At 45.2% G+C, this 16,486-nt stretch overlaps 1 protein-coding gene across 6 annotated transcripts in view; it reads right to left on the bottom strand.

Annotated features, from left to right (window-relative positions):
- Positions 1–537: 537 nt before the first annotated feature.
- Positions 538–16,486, bottom strand: part of CACNA1I (calcium voltage-gated channel subunit alpha1 I) — a 396,955-nt gene continuing 381,006 nt past the window's right edge. For 4 of the 6 annotated variants that reach the window (XM_081210856.1, XM_081210855.1, XM_081210854.1 and 1 more), the window contains 6 exons: positions 15,730–16,047; positions 15,000–15,146; positions 9,731–9,850; positions 7,509–7,656; positions 5,807–6,003; positions 538–3,095 (listed from right to left, as the gene is read on the bottom strand). In XM_081210856.1, coding sequence (XP_081066982.1) covers positions 2,385–3,095; positions 5,807–6,003; positions 7,509–7,656; positions 9,731–9,850; positions 15,000–15,146; positions 15,730–16,047 — 1,641 coding nt within the window. In that variant the 3' untranslated portion in view covers positions 538–2,384. The remainder of the gene's footprint in view (positions 3,096–5,806; positions 6,004–7,508; positions 7,657–9,730; positions 9,851–14,999; positions 15,147–15,729; positions 16,048–16,486) is intronic. The other 2 variants (XM_081210857.1, XM_081210859.1) reach the window with 2 other exon arrangements.

Genomic DNA, 16,486 nt, shown 5'->3' with positions numbered 1-16,486 from the left:
CTCTTGTTTTCCCAAAGCCCTTTAAGTTGGCTGCCAACTTTTCCACCAGCACCTGTAGATGTGCCATGAAACAGTGCTTCGATCTGCAGCAATAAGCAAGGGAGAGATTTCACTTGCTGATTTCTGTGGATCATGCTTCTGCCAAAGCCAAAGGAGCCTGCCAGGTTGCTCCCACCCCTGGGTCAGTTGGCAACACTAAGTTGCATCGCTGAATATCCTACACCTGCCCTAAAACTGAAAAATAATAATACATGCTTTCCAGAAATCAGTCTTTCTAGTAGAGGGCTTGGCTAGTGGTAGAAAAAGCAAGACTGGATACAAAGGCACCCTGAAAGGGGGATTGAATCACTGGGAATGAGTTACATGATAGAGAAAGAAACGGACCTCTCTGTTTTTTTGAGAACGATCCCTATGACTGAGCAGATTTCGTCTAACCAGCCACTATATCTAACCAGCAACGGGCCACCACCCTGGTGATCAATCCACCCTGTTTGCAAAGCACAGAAAAGGCGAGCAACAATCCTTTCAAACATTCACTGGTGAATAAATAACCCACTGTATTGCATATACACATACATTTACACACATGTACACACACATACACACACTCACTCAAGGCCAAACTACATGTGACATTATACATGCAGTTTGGTGTTGCGTGTAACTTTTAAAGACCATAAATAGCTGATGTGGGGCCAAATCACGATGACTGACACTGCAGCACCTGGGGAAGCAGTTTAACTCTTTCCTCCTGCCCCCCACAAGTTGCTATTTGGCATCAGAGGGAAGTGCTCATTGGAGCCAGTGGGGGGCTTCCTTCCTGTGTCAAAAAGCAGCTTGAGAAGGGCTGTCAGGGTTATGAAACAAGGGGAAAGGGTTAAAGCCGCCCTGCATGCATCGTGGTCCCAATCTATCATGCTTCCTGCCTTTCAGCAGCAGCAGCAGCAGCAGCAGCTATTTAAAGTTTTTAAAAGATACATGCAATGCCAACCACAGCTGCAGTTTGGCCCTCTCCATCAACTTCTGCTGTCGGGTCCCAGAAAGATGCAGACTGTTTTGAATTCTTATCTCATCTGACACAATCCAAGAGCCACCACACTGAATTAGCATAGAAGCATTGGGGAGGAACATGGCTCACCCATCTTCCCTAAGATTATTCAGCGATAAATCCCCGTGTGTCAAAGTTATGAGCCCCAAACTGGAGACAGAGAGCTAATGGCGCTTTACGCTTGAGGTTCGGCCTGCTCCTCTTGCTCATTCTCTCGCGTTTCATTTTTATTCTTTCAATATATTTGTAAAAAATAACATACCTTTCTCTAGAGATGGTTTTTGCACCTTTGGGCTTCTAAAATAGACTCTTCAAAAGTACTGAATGATAAAGAAAATAAACTCTACACCCCAAACCCCTTAACAGTACAGAGTAGTTCCCCCCAAGCAGCTTTCTTTTTTTTTTTTTTTGCAAAAAGAAAAAAAGATTAGTGAGAATCGGAGCATCCAGTAGTTGCCCTGTGACTTCTCGTTGTGACACGCACCCCTTTAAAAAAAGCAAACCTGAATAGCCGCCAGTGCTCCATGGCCCAACAGTGGGAGCCGCAAGCCCCTCAGAGTTCACATTTAAGAAATGGAGCCTTCATTGTCCTTGCCTGAGGAGCTCAACTACACTGAGAGGACACAACCCCAGCTGAAGATTTAATGGTGCTCACCCTAAGTATTTCCATGGAGCATTTTCACATAGTGAGTTGTCCTTTGCTGCCCTTCTCCCCCAAACAGCTGGGCAATAGCTTTTGCACTATTACTATTTCCCGAATAGAAACATAGAGCAATATGATTTTCCTCAAAAGAGATTCCCAAACCCTTAAAACACAGCTTGGTTGCTGATTTCAGTCTGAAATAATCCCCCCCCCCAAAGACCCTGCCCTTTTCACGCTTAGCACTTTTCTGGAAGTCCTAAGCTCTCTGTAAAAAAAATAAATAAATCATTCTCTATATCTGTACATATATATTTGTCTATGTAGAGGAGTAAACGGCTGCCCCCCAGGCTACTCCTTGGGCCAGAGGCTCTTCGGCCTCATCACCCAGAATTCTCTGGATTCCTATGCCCCACTCTCATCTTTGCAGAGGTGGTGGTCCCGTGCATGGGTAGGTGGGTGGGTGGGGGGGTCCACATATTGCTTTCGCTCTCTCGTGTCTCTGAGGTATGGTACAAAAGTCTTTGTTTTCCACACATACACACGCACACGCACGCACACACACATATTTATATTTTGCGTGTCTGCTTGTTTCCTTCTCCACAGCTCCTGCGTTTGGAACTGTTTTGGAAATGGCAGCCAGCACACGCTCCCTTGTTCACACAGCGCTCTTCCTCCCCGTCTTAGGGAACTGCCTCATCTATTCCTCTTGCTGACTCCGCTCCCCAGCTGCAACTCGGAAGGAATTGGGGAGCTGTGGCCTGCAGTCTCAATCCTGTCCGAGCCCTCTGGTACGTTGCCCTCCCGCGGAGAGGGGCTGTTCTTGCAGAAGTCCGTCACCCACGAGGGCATGGATAAAAAACCCCTGGGGTCAACAGAGTAGAACTGCTTGCTGTCGGTTGCTGCGGAGCCCCGGGAGGAAGGGTTGGCATGGAGACTGCTGGTGCTGTTGCACTTCTTCACAAGCGCCAGACCTTGGGGCGGAGGGGGCGGCGAGAAGAGGGAGGTCAGAGAGAGACTGCTGAGGGTCTCTGACTGCTCGCTGTTGTTGCCTCCGCCTCTCAGGCTGCTCCCTGCGCCCTCCTCGTCCGAAGGGTCCATGGAGTCATGGTAAGTGCAGCCGGGGCTCGTGCTCCCACCGCTGCTGTGGCTCCGCTGGTGCCGGCTCATGTTCCGGAGAGTGAAGATCCCACGGCCCCTCAAGCTCTGCCTGCGGGAGGCAGGGGAAAGAGGCGCCACCAAGGCTTTTTTGGTGGCTGTGGCTGGCACTGGGCACAGTGCAACTGGGAGGTCCAGGGTGCACTGGGGCGAGTCACTGAGGTTTAAGCTGTCCTCCAGTGTGGTCTGCAAGCTGCCTTCCGAACTGTTGCTCCTGCAGTCTTCCAGGGAGGTGTCACTCTCTGTGGTCTGCAGGGTCAAGAATCAACAACAGAAACAAAGTGGTTGATTAGCAGTGATGCCTGCATTGCAGGGAGTTGGACTGGTGAACCCTCTGGGTTCCTTCCAATTCTACTGTCCTATGATTTCTCAGTTGTCATGCTGTTGGTTGAGGGAGGGACTGGGACATCAGCCGCAACTGGGGCATCAGTGGGAAGGTTAACATTAAAGCAGTTCAGTGCTTCCTGCCCCCAATTCACGTCTCACCACCCTGAAGAAGGCACACTGGACACTGTTCCAGTTCTTAGCTCCCAATCAGCAGTATCTCCTGAAAACAGCAATGTGCAGCATCATCACAAGGACCACTGTTGGCCAAACATTACTTTGCCATTAAAAAATATATATATAGATAGATGGCACTGATGGATCAGACCAAATGCCATTAATGTCAGCACCCTAATTAAGCTATGTTTAATTAGAGCAGACCCACTGAAATTAATGAACGTGAACAAGTTAGATCCATTAATTACAATGGGTCTCCTCTGAGTAGAATGTAGTTGAGTGCTACCCACTGTCTCTAGCAGTGGACATCTACACAACAGGTGTTTTCTTGCTTATTTCCAGAACCTGAGAGAGGGACACTACTTCTGAACATGGATTTCTATGTCTTTTCAGTCCTGCCTAGAAGACATTTGATGAATCTGTCTCTAGTTAATTAGCCTTCATTTGAAAAAGCTATCAGAGATGTTGGCCAGCATCACAAGTTGTGGTAATGAATGGTATTAATTTTGCGCTTTGTGAAGAGATATTTCATTTTGACTCTAGTGCCAATCAATATCATTAGACGCCCTGCAGTTCTATTATTATATAAGAGAGACATTTTTTTCTTTCCATGCTCTCTCTCAATTCTCCCCACACTGCTTTTAATTTTACACATCTCTTTCAGGCCATCCCCTTTTAATTATTGTTGTTTAGCTGGTCTGCCAACATGTCAATGCTATGTAAAATGGGACTCTGGAGTGCTCTTGGCACATGTGTCCTTCATGTGCTCAAGACCAAAATTGTACATCCTCCAGCAATTGATTTCCATCTTAGAATGTGGTCTGCAACCAAGCAGCTGTAAAATAGCAGGACCTGGAAGAGAGGAGCCATGTCTGAGAGCAGGTCTCTCTTCCCCTCTTCACACAACCCATCATTCCATAGCATATGAAGGGACTCCAATGTACATTAATTGTCCACAGCATTAGAATCAGGACAACAACAAAGGCAGGTATGGGTTTAGTAGCAAAGTAAGGGAAGCACACGTAATCTTGGGGAATTATTTATGTCACTCAAGCACCCAGGTGACTGGGGTCCATGCGGGGCATGGAAGTGATGCCAAGTGGGCACATCAATGTGCCCAATCACTGCTGATCAAGAAAGACTCTTCCAGACTAAAAAGAAAGGTACCCTGCCTCTTTCCAGGCCTCTTGCACATAGGGAATTTAAACTCTCTGTGGGAGTAGCTTACATCTGAGAGCCTGGAGGGGAATAGGCCCCTGGTTAAAACTATGTGAGATGTGGAAATGTCCTCCCTTGATTGGTGATGGACACACACCCTGATGTTTCCCCAACAGTACCTATAGTAAGGAAGGAGGAGGACTCAGAAGATCCTGTATGGATATTCCTGCACCTTGTTTGCAAAGTGTGCATGTGAGGTGGTTGGATCTTGGCATAAATATAGGGGGAAATAGGGAAGAGCATAGATGCTGCTGGATCCAGCCTAGTTCTCACAGTGGCCAACCATATGCTCATGGGAAGCTCACAAGCAGAACTTGAGTGCAAGGGCACTCTCCCCACCTGTGATTCCCAGCAACTTGCACTGAGAGCCTCTCATAGTGGTGGCTGAAAATTGCTATCATAGCTAGTAGCTGTTGATAGCCCTTATCCTTCACGACATTGCAAAATGGAAATTTTCCCTGATTGGGACAGGAGAGGACTATTATCTAGTCTGGGGCTGCAAAGTAAGGTTGGAATTCCACATTTCACTTCTGTGTCCTCAAAGTCAGGGCCAAGAGTCCAGTTTGCAGCATTAAAGCTTTGGGCCTTGAGAACAGCCTGGAAAGTCACAATCTTAAGGTATAAATTAAGTAAACAAAAAACTCTTTTCCTTATCCACCTGCAGCTTTCCGCTGCTCATCTTTCCCCCAGACTTGTTCTTCTTTCACAGGTGTGTGCCAAAGGAAGTTAGAGAGAAAAACACCTGAAATGAGGTGTGGCCAAGCTAGGGAAAAGCATTTATACTAGGTTTATCTAATATTCAACCCCAATAATGTATATTTAGTTCTGAGGATCTCATCATTGCGTGGATATCTAGTTTTATTAACCCCCCCCCCCCCAAGATAAAGACAATTCACAATACGGTGTGGAATTGTGACTATACCAACAAAGCACGGTCTTTGCGTCTTTGACACTAATTTCAAACATGAGCTCATTTTCCTTGAACCTTTGCTGTGTGTCACTGATGAGATGCTAAAACAAGCAAATGGAAGAAGCCTGTCTTCCAGCAAATTCCTACAGAACGAAGTTGTTTGTGTGGAACATCCCCCCCCCAACACACTTCCAGGTCAGAGTGCAAAATCTAAATGTGGCAGTCACCTCTTTTCCCACACAACATCTAATCCCCTCTACCCTAAGTCTATGAGAGGCTAAAATGTCTGGCAATGGACAGATGGAGGAATGGCGGTTGTAGGAGTCCTTACCTGGTGGATAAGTGAGCAGTGGACACTTGGAGATTGCAGAGACGCCCAGGAAGCTTGCAAAGAGATTTTTGGGAGGCTCTCTGGGCAGGAAGCTTTCTCCTGACTTGGCGGATTGGCAGAAACAGCTGGGACGAAAAACTCTGCTCGCAATGGTAGCAGGGGATTGGCTGCATCTGGAGAGAAGGGGGTGGGAGGACCTGACAGAGTCAAGGAGGAAAAAAATCAGCACTCTTCAAATCCGTTTCTACCCATGTCAGAAATCTGCAGGGTACATCCACATGTCACTTCTTTAATGAGGAAACACAGGCAATCAAACTTGATTTTTCTTGTAATGTTTTCTTCCTCCTTGCCATCTATTCGCTCTTTCTTCCCGGGTAGCCAGTACTGAAAGTCCTCAGCCTGCACTGCACCCTCAGCCAGTACTTCCAGCAACAACAGTAGCTAGCAGTCCTTACGGATGGGTGAAGATGTCACTTTCATTTTGTCTCATTTTTCCAACCTTTTCCAAAGTTCAGTTCTCTACATTTCTACATCAATTTGAGATTTTCTTTTAAAAAGTCCTCGTGAAAATTCATGAGCTTCTTGTGTGAACTTCTAATACACATGCTTTTATGTACAATCTTGCCAAATACACACACTTTTGCAAGGCAATTCCCCCTAATATACTGCATTTTTCTATGTTATTTTTTTAAACTAATATATGCATTTATATGAACACTTTACCCTAGTGTATACATTTTTGCACACATTACTTGGTTGGAGGACTGTACTGCAGAATTTGGAGGAGCACAAATTTTGAAGGCTTGAGTTTCAGCTCATGCATGGTTTCTGAAAAGTGTGATTGTGATATGTTCACTTTTAAATGAAAACTGAATTGAATTTATTCTCTACTTCTAGCAGTACCTCTATTCCAGCCATGTTCTTCTCCCATTGCCCAATCTTCCCTGAGTAATCCATCAAGGGCAGATCAGCCAACACCAAGAAAGAACAGAGCTGGTGATGTGAACAAGGCCTAATTCAGTACCCACCGGTGTGTCAGCATGAGAGACTGTGGCAATGGTCCAGGACTGATCCTTACTTATAGCTTGGGCTTTACTTTGAAATCTTTTTGGCTTTAAAGGAGAGAGAAAGCCAGAGGCAATTCTAGGATGACTAATCTCTGCTTTGCCATGAAGCTCACTGAGTGACCTTGGAAGAGTCAGTCTCTCTCACCCTAAACTACTGCATAGATCTGTTGGGAAATACATACTACGTATGGTACCCTGAGGTCATTGGAGAAAGAGTGGAACATAGAAATGAAACAATGAATTAAAAAACAAATAGTATTGCCAAGGCCAGGAGGCTGAATTTGCAAACTGAAGTTAAAAGATGTGCAGCTCACAGATGATGTAGGGAAGAAACAGTTTATACGCTTAGATTTATGTAGCCAATCTTGCGATATATTTTGTCCTTGGCAACTGATGAAGTGGATTACACTGGCATTTCCCACCTTGGGAATGGATTGAATGGGAAAGAGGACTGGGAAAATCAGTTAATTTATTCCCAAGTATGCAATTTGGAATTGATGAAACCGTGCATGCATTTGTAGTCAGCTTTCTGTAGCTGAGTACAATATGTATCTTAAAAAGTGGCCCTCGGAAGAACAAGGTATCTCTGCGTGGCATCATGGGATTGTCCAAAGGAGCACTAGGGTATTGCCCACCTGGGTTGCTCTCGTTCTTCAGCCAAGACTGGACTGGACTGAACGAGATTTTCTCCACTTCACACAAGTAGCTTTCTGGAGTTGGAGAAGCTTCCATATTTGTTAAAGGGAAGAGACATTCCTCCAAGTTAGGACTGTCTTCACCATCCTAAATAAAATAAAGACGTTTGCCTTATAAAATTTCAAATTTATCCAAAAAATAGAAGAATACCGTATTTTGCGCCCCATAAGACGCTCCGGCCCATAAGACGCACCTAGTTTTTTTGGGGGGAAATAAAGAAAAAAAAAATTATTTCCCCCCCAGGTGCGGGGCCGGAAGAACCAGGTCGGGGAACAGTGGGAAGGCACGCTCTGCCTCCCCGCTGTCCCCCGAGCTTGTGGGGCTGGCGATGGGGAGAAGTGCACCAGTCCCGCGATGGCAGGCAGCTCTGTGCCGCCATCCCGAGCGGGGCGGGACTTAGCGCCCCGCTCGTGATGGCGGCGTAGACCTGCCTGCGGTCCCGCGACGGCAGGCAGATCTCTGCCGCCATCCCGAGCGGGGCGGGACTTAGCGCACCGCTCGGGATGGCGGCGTAGACCTGCCTGCGGTCCCGCGACGGCAGGCAGATCTCTGCCGCCATCCCGAGCGGGGCGGGACTTAGCGCACCGCTCGGGATGGCGGCGTAGACCTGCCTGCGGTCCCGCGACGGCAGGCAGATCTCTGCCGCCATCCCGAGCGGGGCGGGACTTAGCGCACCGCTCGGGATGGCGGCGTAGACCTGCCTGCGGTCCCGCGACGGCAGGCAGATCTCTGCCGCCATCCCGAGCGGGGCGGGACTTAGCGCCCCGCTCGGGATGGCGGCGCAGAGCTGCGCTGGTCCCAGGAGCGCAGGCAGCTCTGCAGGGCCACCGGGAGCGGGGCGGAGCTTCTCCCCCAGCTCCCGGTGGCCGGGCAGAGCTGCGCTGGTCCCAGGAGCGCAGGCAGCTCTGCAGGGCCACCGGGAGCGGGGCGGAGCTTCTCCCCCAGCTCCCGGTGGCCGGGCAGAGCTGCGCTGGTCCCAGGAGCGCAGGCAGCTCTGCACGGCCACCGGGAGCGGGGCGGAGCTTCTCCCCCGGTTCCCGGTGGCCGGGCAGAGCTGCGCTGGTCCCAGGAGCGCAGGCAGCTGTGCACGGCCACCGGGAGCGGGGCGGAGCTTCTCCCCCGGCTCCCGGTGGCCGGGCAGAGCTGCGCTGGTCCCAGGAGCGCAGGCAGCTCTGCAGGGCCACCGGGAGCGGGGCGGAGCTTCTCCCCAGGCTCCCGGTGGCCGGGCAGAGCTGCGCTGGTCCCGGGATTGCAGGCAGCTCTGCGCAACCCTCGGAGCCGGTCTCCCGAGGGTTGCGCAGAGCTTCCTGAAGCCTGGAGAGCGAGAGGGGTCGGTACGCACCGACCCCCCTCGCTCTCCAGGCTTCAGCGAAAGCCTGCATTCGCCCCATAAGACGCAGGCACATTTCCCCTTCATTTTTGGAGGGGAAAAAGTGCGTCTTATGGGGCGAAAAATACGGTAAATCCATTGTCAAATCCATTATTTGATTAATAAGAACATTTACAGCTGTGTTCAAATACCTGCAGAATATGCCTGGGACACTAGAGCCCAGTTACAAGAGGCATTTGCCACTGAGTTTGTGGGTAGCAAAAGGGATAATAATGTCCTACTTTCATCAAACAGTTCATCTCCCTATGCTACCCTGTCCTTGGGAATTTGCCTCCCCTTAACATCTCTAGTGCGTTGACACTTACCCTACAATGATCACTAACTGGTAATCAATCAATCAATCAATCAATCAATCAATCACATCCATATCCTATTATGATATGCATCATCTGCATCCAGATAAGTTATAGCTAGCAGAAAAGGAAATGTATGAACATTTGCAATATCTTTTCTCTACCTATTTCCTCTTAGAAACCCACACCACTTGCCCTAGTCACACAAGCACAGCTTACTAGCTTCATTTTCTGTCACACATATACCACTCCCTTCTATTGCTCTAGGTGCTCATATGCAAGACCCCAGAAAGACACTTCAGTTTAAGGAAGGGTTGTATATGAGAAGGTGGAGGGAGTGTTGGCTATCACAGCCTCCTGCAAGTTTCCTAGTTTAATTACATGTTGTATGAAGAAGTACTTTCTCTTATCTGGCCTGAAGCCCAGTGATTGTTTCAAAGGAGAATATATATCCACATAAACTCTTGGAAAGTTTTACCTTGGCCGCCTCCTCCTTAGGGCTTGGCTGATCGACACTGTTGTTGTCTCCATCGTCCCCAAGCAGGATGGAAGACTTATCAGAGTTGAGTGATAAGCCTTCCATTTCGGCCAGCTGAACCTGCAGTCAGAGGGGGTGGGGGAAAGCTATCACACATCACAGATAGATTCTATCGCTCAACCAGTCACATTGCTTTAAGAAATGGTTCGATGGCAAGGAGGAAGACCACACATGAGGTTTATGGAGTCCTAACCCAATTCTGCATACAATGAAATAAATTGTTTCTGGAGAGAAAAGAACAGAAAAAGAGAGAACAAAGCAGTCACTGGCATTTCTCATGGACCATTTTAGCTGCAGTACATTCACTATCAACATCTTCTTGGGTTGGAATGCAGAGAGAAGGTGTTTTGTTCAGCCCTAACGATTTTGGCTCCGTGATTCTGGACGCAACTGATTCCATACCAGTGGAGGAAAGACAGGGGGATTCTCCAGACAGAGCCCATCCCAGAGACCAGTTGAGGAAAGGACACCCTTGTTTGAGGATAGAAGAACCTGTTCCAGTCAAACAGGATGATAATAGGGACGCCTTCATTCCAGCAACAGTAACCATGCTTCATGCAATCCATATCAATATCATGCAGCTGAGCAACTCCTCCAGCTATTTCCTTCTGGATTCCCTGCTTATTTTTATTCTTCTCCTTTTTCTAATTCCAGTATACTAAGATGGAACTAAAAAAAATCATCCTACACTCTGCTCTCATTCTACCCTCCTCTCCTGTTTTCCCAGTTGTTGCTTTTATTTAACTTTATAAGAGAATCTTCCTTGTTTTCAAGTCTTTGCTCCTATGGCTTTAGCTCTTGTTTCTTTCCACCATAACTTTCCACCTTGACATCTTCTCCCCATCTTCTCCCATTTCATTCATTGGATTAGTTTTTCCTTGTTTTTCCCTCTGATTCAGCCTACATAGCTCTATCTTCAATTTCAAAAGGCAGCACTGGCCTCTAGAGAACTTCTACTAATCTATTATGGCATTTGATCTTTTCTGGTTGCGTATCATCTTTGTGATCTTGACCTAGTTTGCAGGGCTCCTCGGGCAAGGTCTTTGCTTTCCTGTGTTTGTGTAGAACTGTGTGTGCATGTTGTGTTTGTAAATAGTGACGAAATATGATATGGAGAGCTGATGGCTTTGGACAGGAAGTATAGCAGAATCAGTGGCAGTGCCATGTTAGGACTCCTTCAGACCAATACCTCATTGGGAATGAATGGAAGATATGCCTGAAGTAGATTTCCAAAAAGGTAATCCACCATCATGATGTAATCCAGCAAACGGACACAATGACGGCAATCTTCGTAGCACTAACACAACGGTACTTCCATGGAAGCTATCTACTGAACTACTCAGGTTAGAGCATTGTGGGCACAATCCAGTGCATCATCTTGTGTGCTTAAATCCTGCGGTGTCAATGGGATTTATGCATTGCATGCTGGATTGTGCCCAATGCTATGCAAAATGTAGTATAACCACCACCAATGATCCAAACATTGAGAAAAGAAAAGAAAGGAAAGGAAAACCACAATTACACCACGTCAACACACAACACAACTATCTACACACAATATCTACACACAAAAAGGAAACATAGCCTTTGTTTGAACTGTTCATCTAATGAGTTTCATCAACTATCACACACATAACTGAAGTTCATATCAAAACACCCTCAACTCTGCACCTCTGGGAACATTGATATATTACATCTGCAAAAGACTGTAAAAGTAACCCTTCCTGATTTGTGGCTTTCAAAAATACCCTGGGATTACAAATGCTAGAACAGTTAATATTTGCTGTACTGCTGCTTTGCAAGAAGTGACAATCTTTTCCATTGAAATCCAGCACAAAAAGAAGCACCTAACAAATTCATAAAGAGAAAAAACATTCTGCTCGGAGCCTCAATTCTCCATTATGTGTTGACAGATCATGTGATGCCAATTAAATACTCAATGAGTCTATGATTCTATGTGCCACCAGTACAAATTGCTAGATATATGCAAACCTCATAGAGACAGATAATGAAATTAGACTAATGTCATGAAAAGAGCAATGATGTTAGTATGGTGAGAAAATGTCTTACATTTTAAAATTCTAGCCTAGGCTACAGAATACTTACACATTATTTTAAAAAGAAAAGAGTTACTGCAACACCCCCATATGTTTTTCTATCTGTTTTTTTTAATGGTGTGGGAATAAAAATATTGTTTCTATTTATTTACAATGTGAGTTTCTGAAATACTTAATTTCAACACTGCAATTTATACACATTACAGTTGTTGGGAGGGATCTATTTAAAACTAGAATTAGGATTTTCATGCTATACTCTCAAATGTTTATATGTTTTGAACAATAAAAATTTCTTAGTGCTTTGAGAATTAAAATATCAGTTTGATTTGAAGGTGGAGAAATCCTGCAATAATTTCTGTTATTTCTCTCTGTGTGTATTATCTTTTATCGTCTTAAAAATGTATTGGACTAAAATGAAACATAATCTTGAGTATGATTCTATGAAAAGGAAACATCATAATTAAAATAATCTACTGTAAACAGGGCTTCTTAAAATAATAAAAACTAGGGTTTCATGCATCAATCCTACAAGATGCCCAGCCTTTTGACCACAGCAAATGAAAAATGCAATGGCCACCATCATCCATGTAGCTCATTTAGCTGGCAAAGTCTAGTGGTTTATGGAAAATAAAGGAGAGATTTGGGCACAATCCATTCAGCCAGTCACTCTGAAACAAATGGAAGTGACACAAGAGTGCTACTTTGCTCTTATGGAGTCATTTCAAATGTGTGTGTTGCCTAGGAGAGCTTCCCAGTCTATTTTGCCCTTGATCAGGATCCCATTCAACTTTGCTTAGAGCCATTCCTAACATCACACTTCTATAATGTTTTGAAAATGCTTGCAGGGGAATGGCTGGAACGATATGCATCTCTAATGTGGAAGTGGTCAGACGCAGGTTTAAAATGTATGAATGGCCAAGCAGGTCCCAGGAATATTGCCAGGTATTTCTCAGATTTACATCTGTTTCTAAGCATAAAACATCACTTTCCTGGTAATTTTCAGGCCGCTTTCCTTTATGCATAGTTGAAATACATGTAAGGAATGGGTTGTGCGTTTGTGGAAGCAATCCACAGACTTCCCTAGTTCAGTTACTTGTTTTCAGATGGTGCCCCAGAGCAACAGAAATTCTAATCCACGGTTTCTGGGACTACGTCAAACTACTTACTAGGGTCAAATAACCTAATGGATGTAGTTCATTAATTGTAAGCTTCTGGGTCATTCTGAAGCATCCACTGGACTAAACATTGTAGCTGAGAGTTAAAGGGATACTTATGAACTTTGCTGGGTCAGCATGACTACTTATAGCACAATCCTAAACATGTCTAGGACAAGGCATGCCTTACAAGTCCTATCAAAATTCAATTTGGCTTACAGATACCTGGATGTTTCAGGAGGCTTCTGGGTTCTCAGATGGTTCACCATTTAAAAAATATTACTACCCCAGGCAACTGCTGATTGGTTTGTGCAACTCAGGCCAGCACTTGATTTCAAATGACTGGAAATATATGGGAATAAGCCAAATAATGCTAGGCATAGTTAAGGGATGCCCCTTATGCTTCACTTTTCTTACATGAAGATGATCTCCTTGGAGGAAATATGGGCCTGAAATGTGGTGCACATTATCATTACTATTGGCCACAAGTACAATGATTTGGTGCCTGTGCATTTGCTTCTTTTCTCTATGAAAAACACTCTTAATACACGTAAAACTTTTTAGTGCACACACATTTCCCTACATAGAGATTAGCAAGAAACAAATAATGTTAAAAAAAGAGAAGACACTGAGTTATACAGAAATCAAACTAAATGCACAGTTAATCATTTTATTACTATGGGACTTGAGAGTGCAGAGTTTTCTCTGGCTTGTGTGCTATTCTGTAGTTATTATCAATGTCTTGAATAGGCACATTAAAGTTTGTATATATGTCTATGATTTCCCCTCCCCCCTTTTTACTCCAGCAGCAGTGCACTAACAAATTGAAGGGGATGGATTACTGGAGCTAAAATTAAAGGATGCATATTTTTTGTTTACAGTCTCAGGAGCTCACTCAATCCAGACCTATGATACTGAGTTCTATGATTCTCTGTAAACTTGATTATTCATTTTATGGTGTTTTTACAGCTTTTGAAACCCTTGTTGTAATGAACTTATTAATACAAAACAAAAGCTTTGGCCGCTAATGATCAAGAAGATACAAATGCAGTGCGTTGTTAAAATATATATAAAATCTAGTATGTATATCTAGTATATGGAGCCAATCTGACTTCTTAGATATGATAGTAAACTACTACTGATAATCTTCGTTCACAGGTCAAAGACTTCTCCAACTCTTTGAAATCAATGTAACTAAGACATTTAAATTAAATGGAGAGAAATGACAGTGAATGGTTATGGTACCTGTAAGAATGACATGAGTTTCTTGACATCTCCCTGACCCTTTCTGTAGCAGCTACCTACAACAGTTGCTAATACCTAGCGTCAAAATCTTATTTCTTCCATAGTAGCCTCTTTCTATGCTTCCAGTAGCAATTTTAATCATACACCAAAGGGTCCACAAGAAGCCATTTGCCAACAAGATGAACAGACAAAGTGAGAATCAACCAATATCTTCATGTTTTAAAGATGGATTTTACTTATGAACTACACTTTCATTAGAAATTTTGCTCCGCAGACACCAGAAAATATTTAATACTGAACAACATGCGTAAGTCTCATCAGCTGAAATGGAAAACTGAAGAGTAGAACTGGGCTTAAAAGTGATCAGGCAATGCCTTGTTGAACTGATAGCTGAACCTTGAAAACAGTGAGACAATACAGCATCTTTCTCCCACAAACCTATTTTCTCCTAGTGAAAAATGGAACTCTGCCTCCATGATTTCTCCTTGCTCTGTCTATCTACCTATACTTTTCTGCCAGTCTCATTGGGCCAGCTGTCTGTTCATTCAGCCTTCTGCTGATACAAATATGCATTTCCTCCTGACAAGGACTTCACTTCAAGAACGCACTTCAGTAACAAAACTCAAAGCTTCAAGTCTAAGTCACCTATCACCAGGAGACCATCCCAGGGAGATCTCAAAGGCCTCAGGGTGTGCGGGTGTGTTCTCGCACGTGTGGGGGGGTCCCCCTCCCATATCCTCGCACGCAGGTTACCTCTTGCTTGTCATGGTTACACTTCTCGCACATGGCCGGCGAGGAGTAATGATGGAAGACGGAGCCCGATAGGTTATCGATGATCATTAACTCCCCGTCGAAGGAGTCCTTAATAATTAAAGAGACACTGTCCAGCCATAAGTTCTCCTAGGGGACAAGAAAGGGGGAGGATGGGAGAAATAATTTTAAGAATTCCAAGTTTTTGTTTGTTTCAGTGTTCTTCTGCGTGAGTATATCCAGAAGGCTAAAAGAGGTTGTATGGTCTTACAAAATGCAAGTAAAGTAGGCAGAATGTGGCCCTGCTTGATGATGTGAAAGGGAGGGGCTCATATGACTAACTGACCATGTGTAGAGAGGCACCACAGAAGCTTCATGTCCAAGATTGCAAGTGTTCCTCAACCTTGCCCTGCAGTACCCCTTGTGCTTTGCTAACACACCTCCACACACGCACTTAAATCCCTTCTTGTTCCAGTTTTGAACTCCTCAAAGAACACTGGTCTCAGTTCTACAGAGCACCCTTTGCTGTTCCAAGTTCTGGCTCCATGTGACTGCCAATTCGTCCAAACACCCATCCTAGAACTGAATGCCAGCCGGCCATATAGTTATAGACACACCTTTTTCCACCATCAGGTTCTGCAACCACCTAAGCTGCCCTTCTCCTACCTACATCAATGTGCCAAAGTCTTGCAATTAAGCAACACAACAACAACAACCAAACACCGCCACCTACCTGTGCAGGAGAGTAGCATGCCATGCACAGCTGTCCAGGATCCAATCTCCCACCTCCTCCATCGTGTCCAGCACTCGGTGAACCACAGTTACGGGAGCAGAGCCCATGGGCCATCTCCAGCTCAATCTCAGCATCCATTTCCGCATCCTCTTGTGCTTCCTTGTTGCTGTCGTCCAGGTGTTTCATAAGCACAGCTACTACTACATTGATGAGGACAAACTGGGCGGTGAGCACGAAGCTGACAAAGTAGAGTGGCGAGATGAACTGCAGGTTGCTGAGACAGCTCCGGTCGTCATGAGTGCATTCACGCAGTGTGTCCTTGAGGAACACGTTAGGCCACAAATGAGGAAGAAAACACCCTCAAAGAAAACCAAACAGAAACCCCACAACACATACACATACAGAGAGAAAGAAGAGAGAAAAGGCTGAAGTAATGAATGCAAATGTGGTTGCTCTCTCAGACAAAGTATACAAATAAAGATGGCAAGATGGCACCTTCTGGACACAGAACTCTCCTCTCTTCTCTAATTCCAAAGTTTCCTGGAATCACAGGAAATCGGTCGAGTTGGCTGGCCTTTTCTAGCATGCCAATGAAATGTCAGTTCCAGTTTACTCCTAATGGGCTGTCCATCTGTCTATCTACTTACATGATTTCTATGCCACCCAATGACACAGTTTTCTAGACTGCTTACGATAAAACATTAAATGGCAATGGCATCCATCAGTCATCAATAAAACAAAACAAAAAGTCAGCGGT

This window comes from Podarcis bocagei, assembly GCF_964188305.1.
Source record: "Podarcis bocagei genome assembly, chromosome: 10".
Classification (NCBI taxonomy): domain Eukaryota; kingdom Metazoa; phylum Chordata; class Lepidosauria; order Squamata; family Lacertidae; genus Podarcis; species Podarcis bocagei.
The sequence above is the reverse complement of the archived record's forward strand: the minus strand, read 5'-3'. Positions and strand labels throughout refer to the sequence as shown.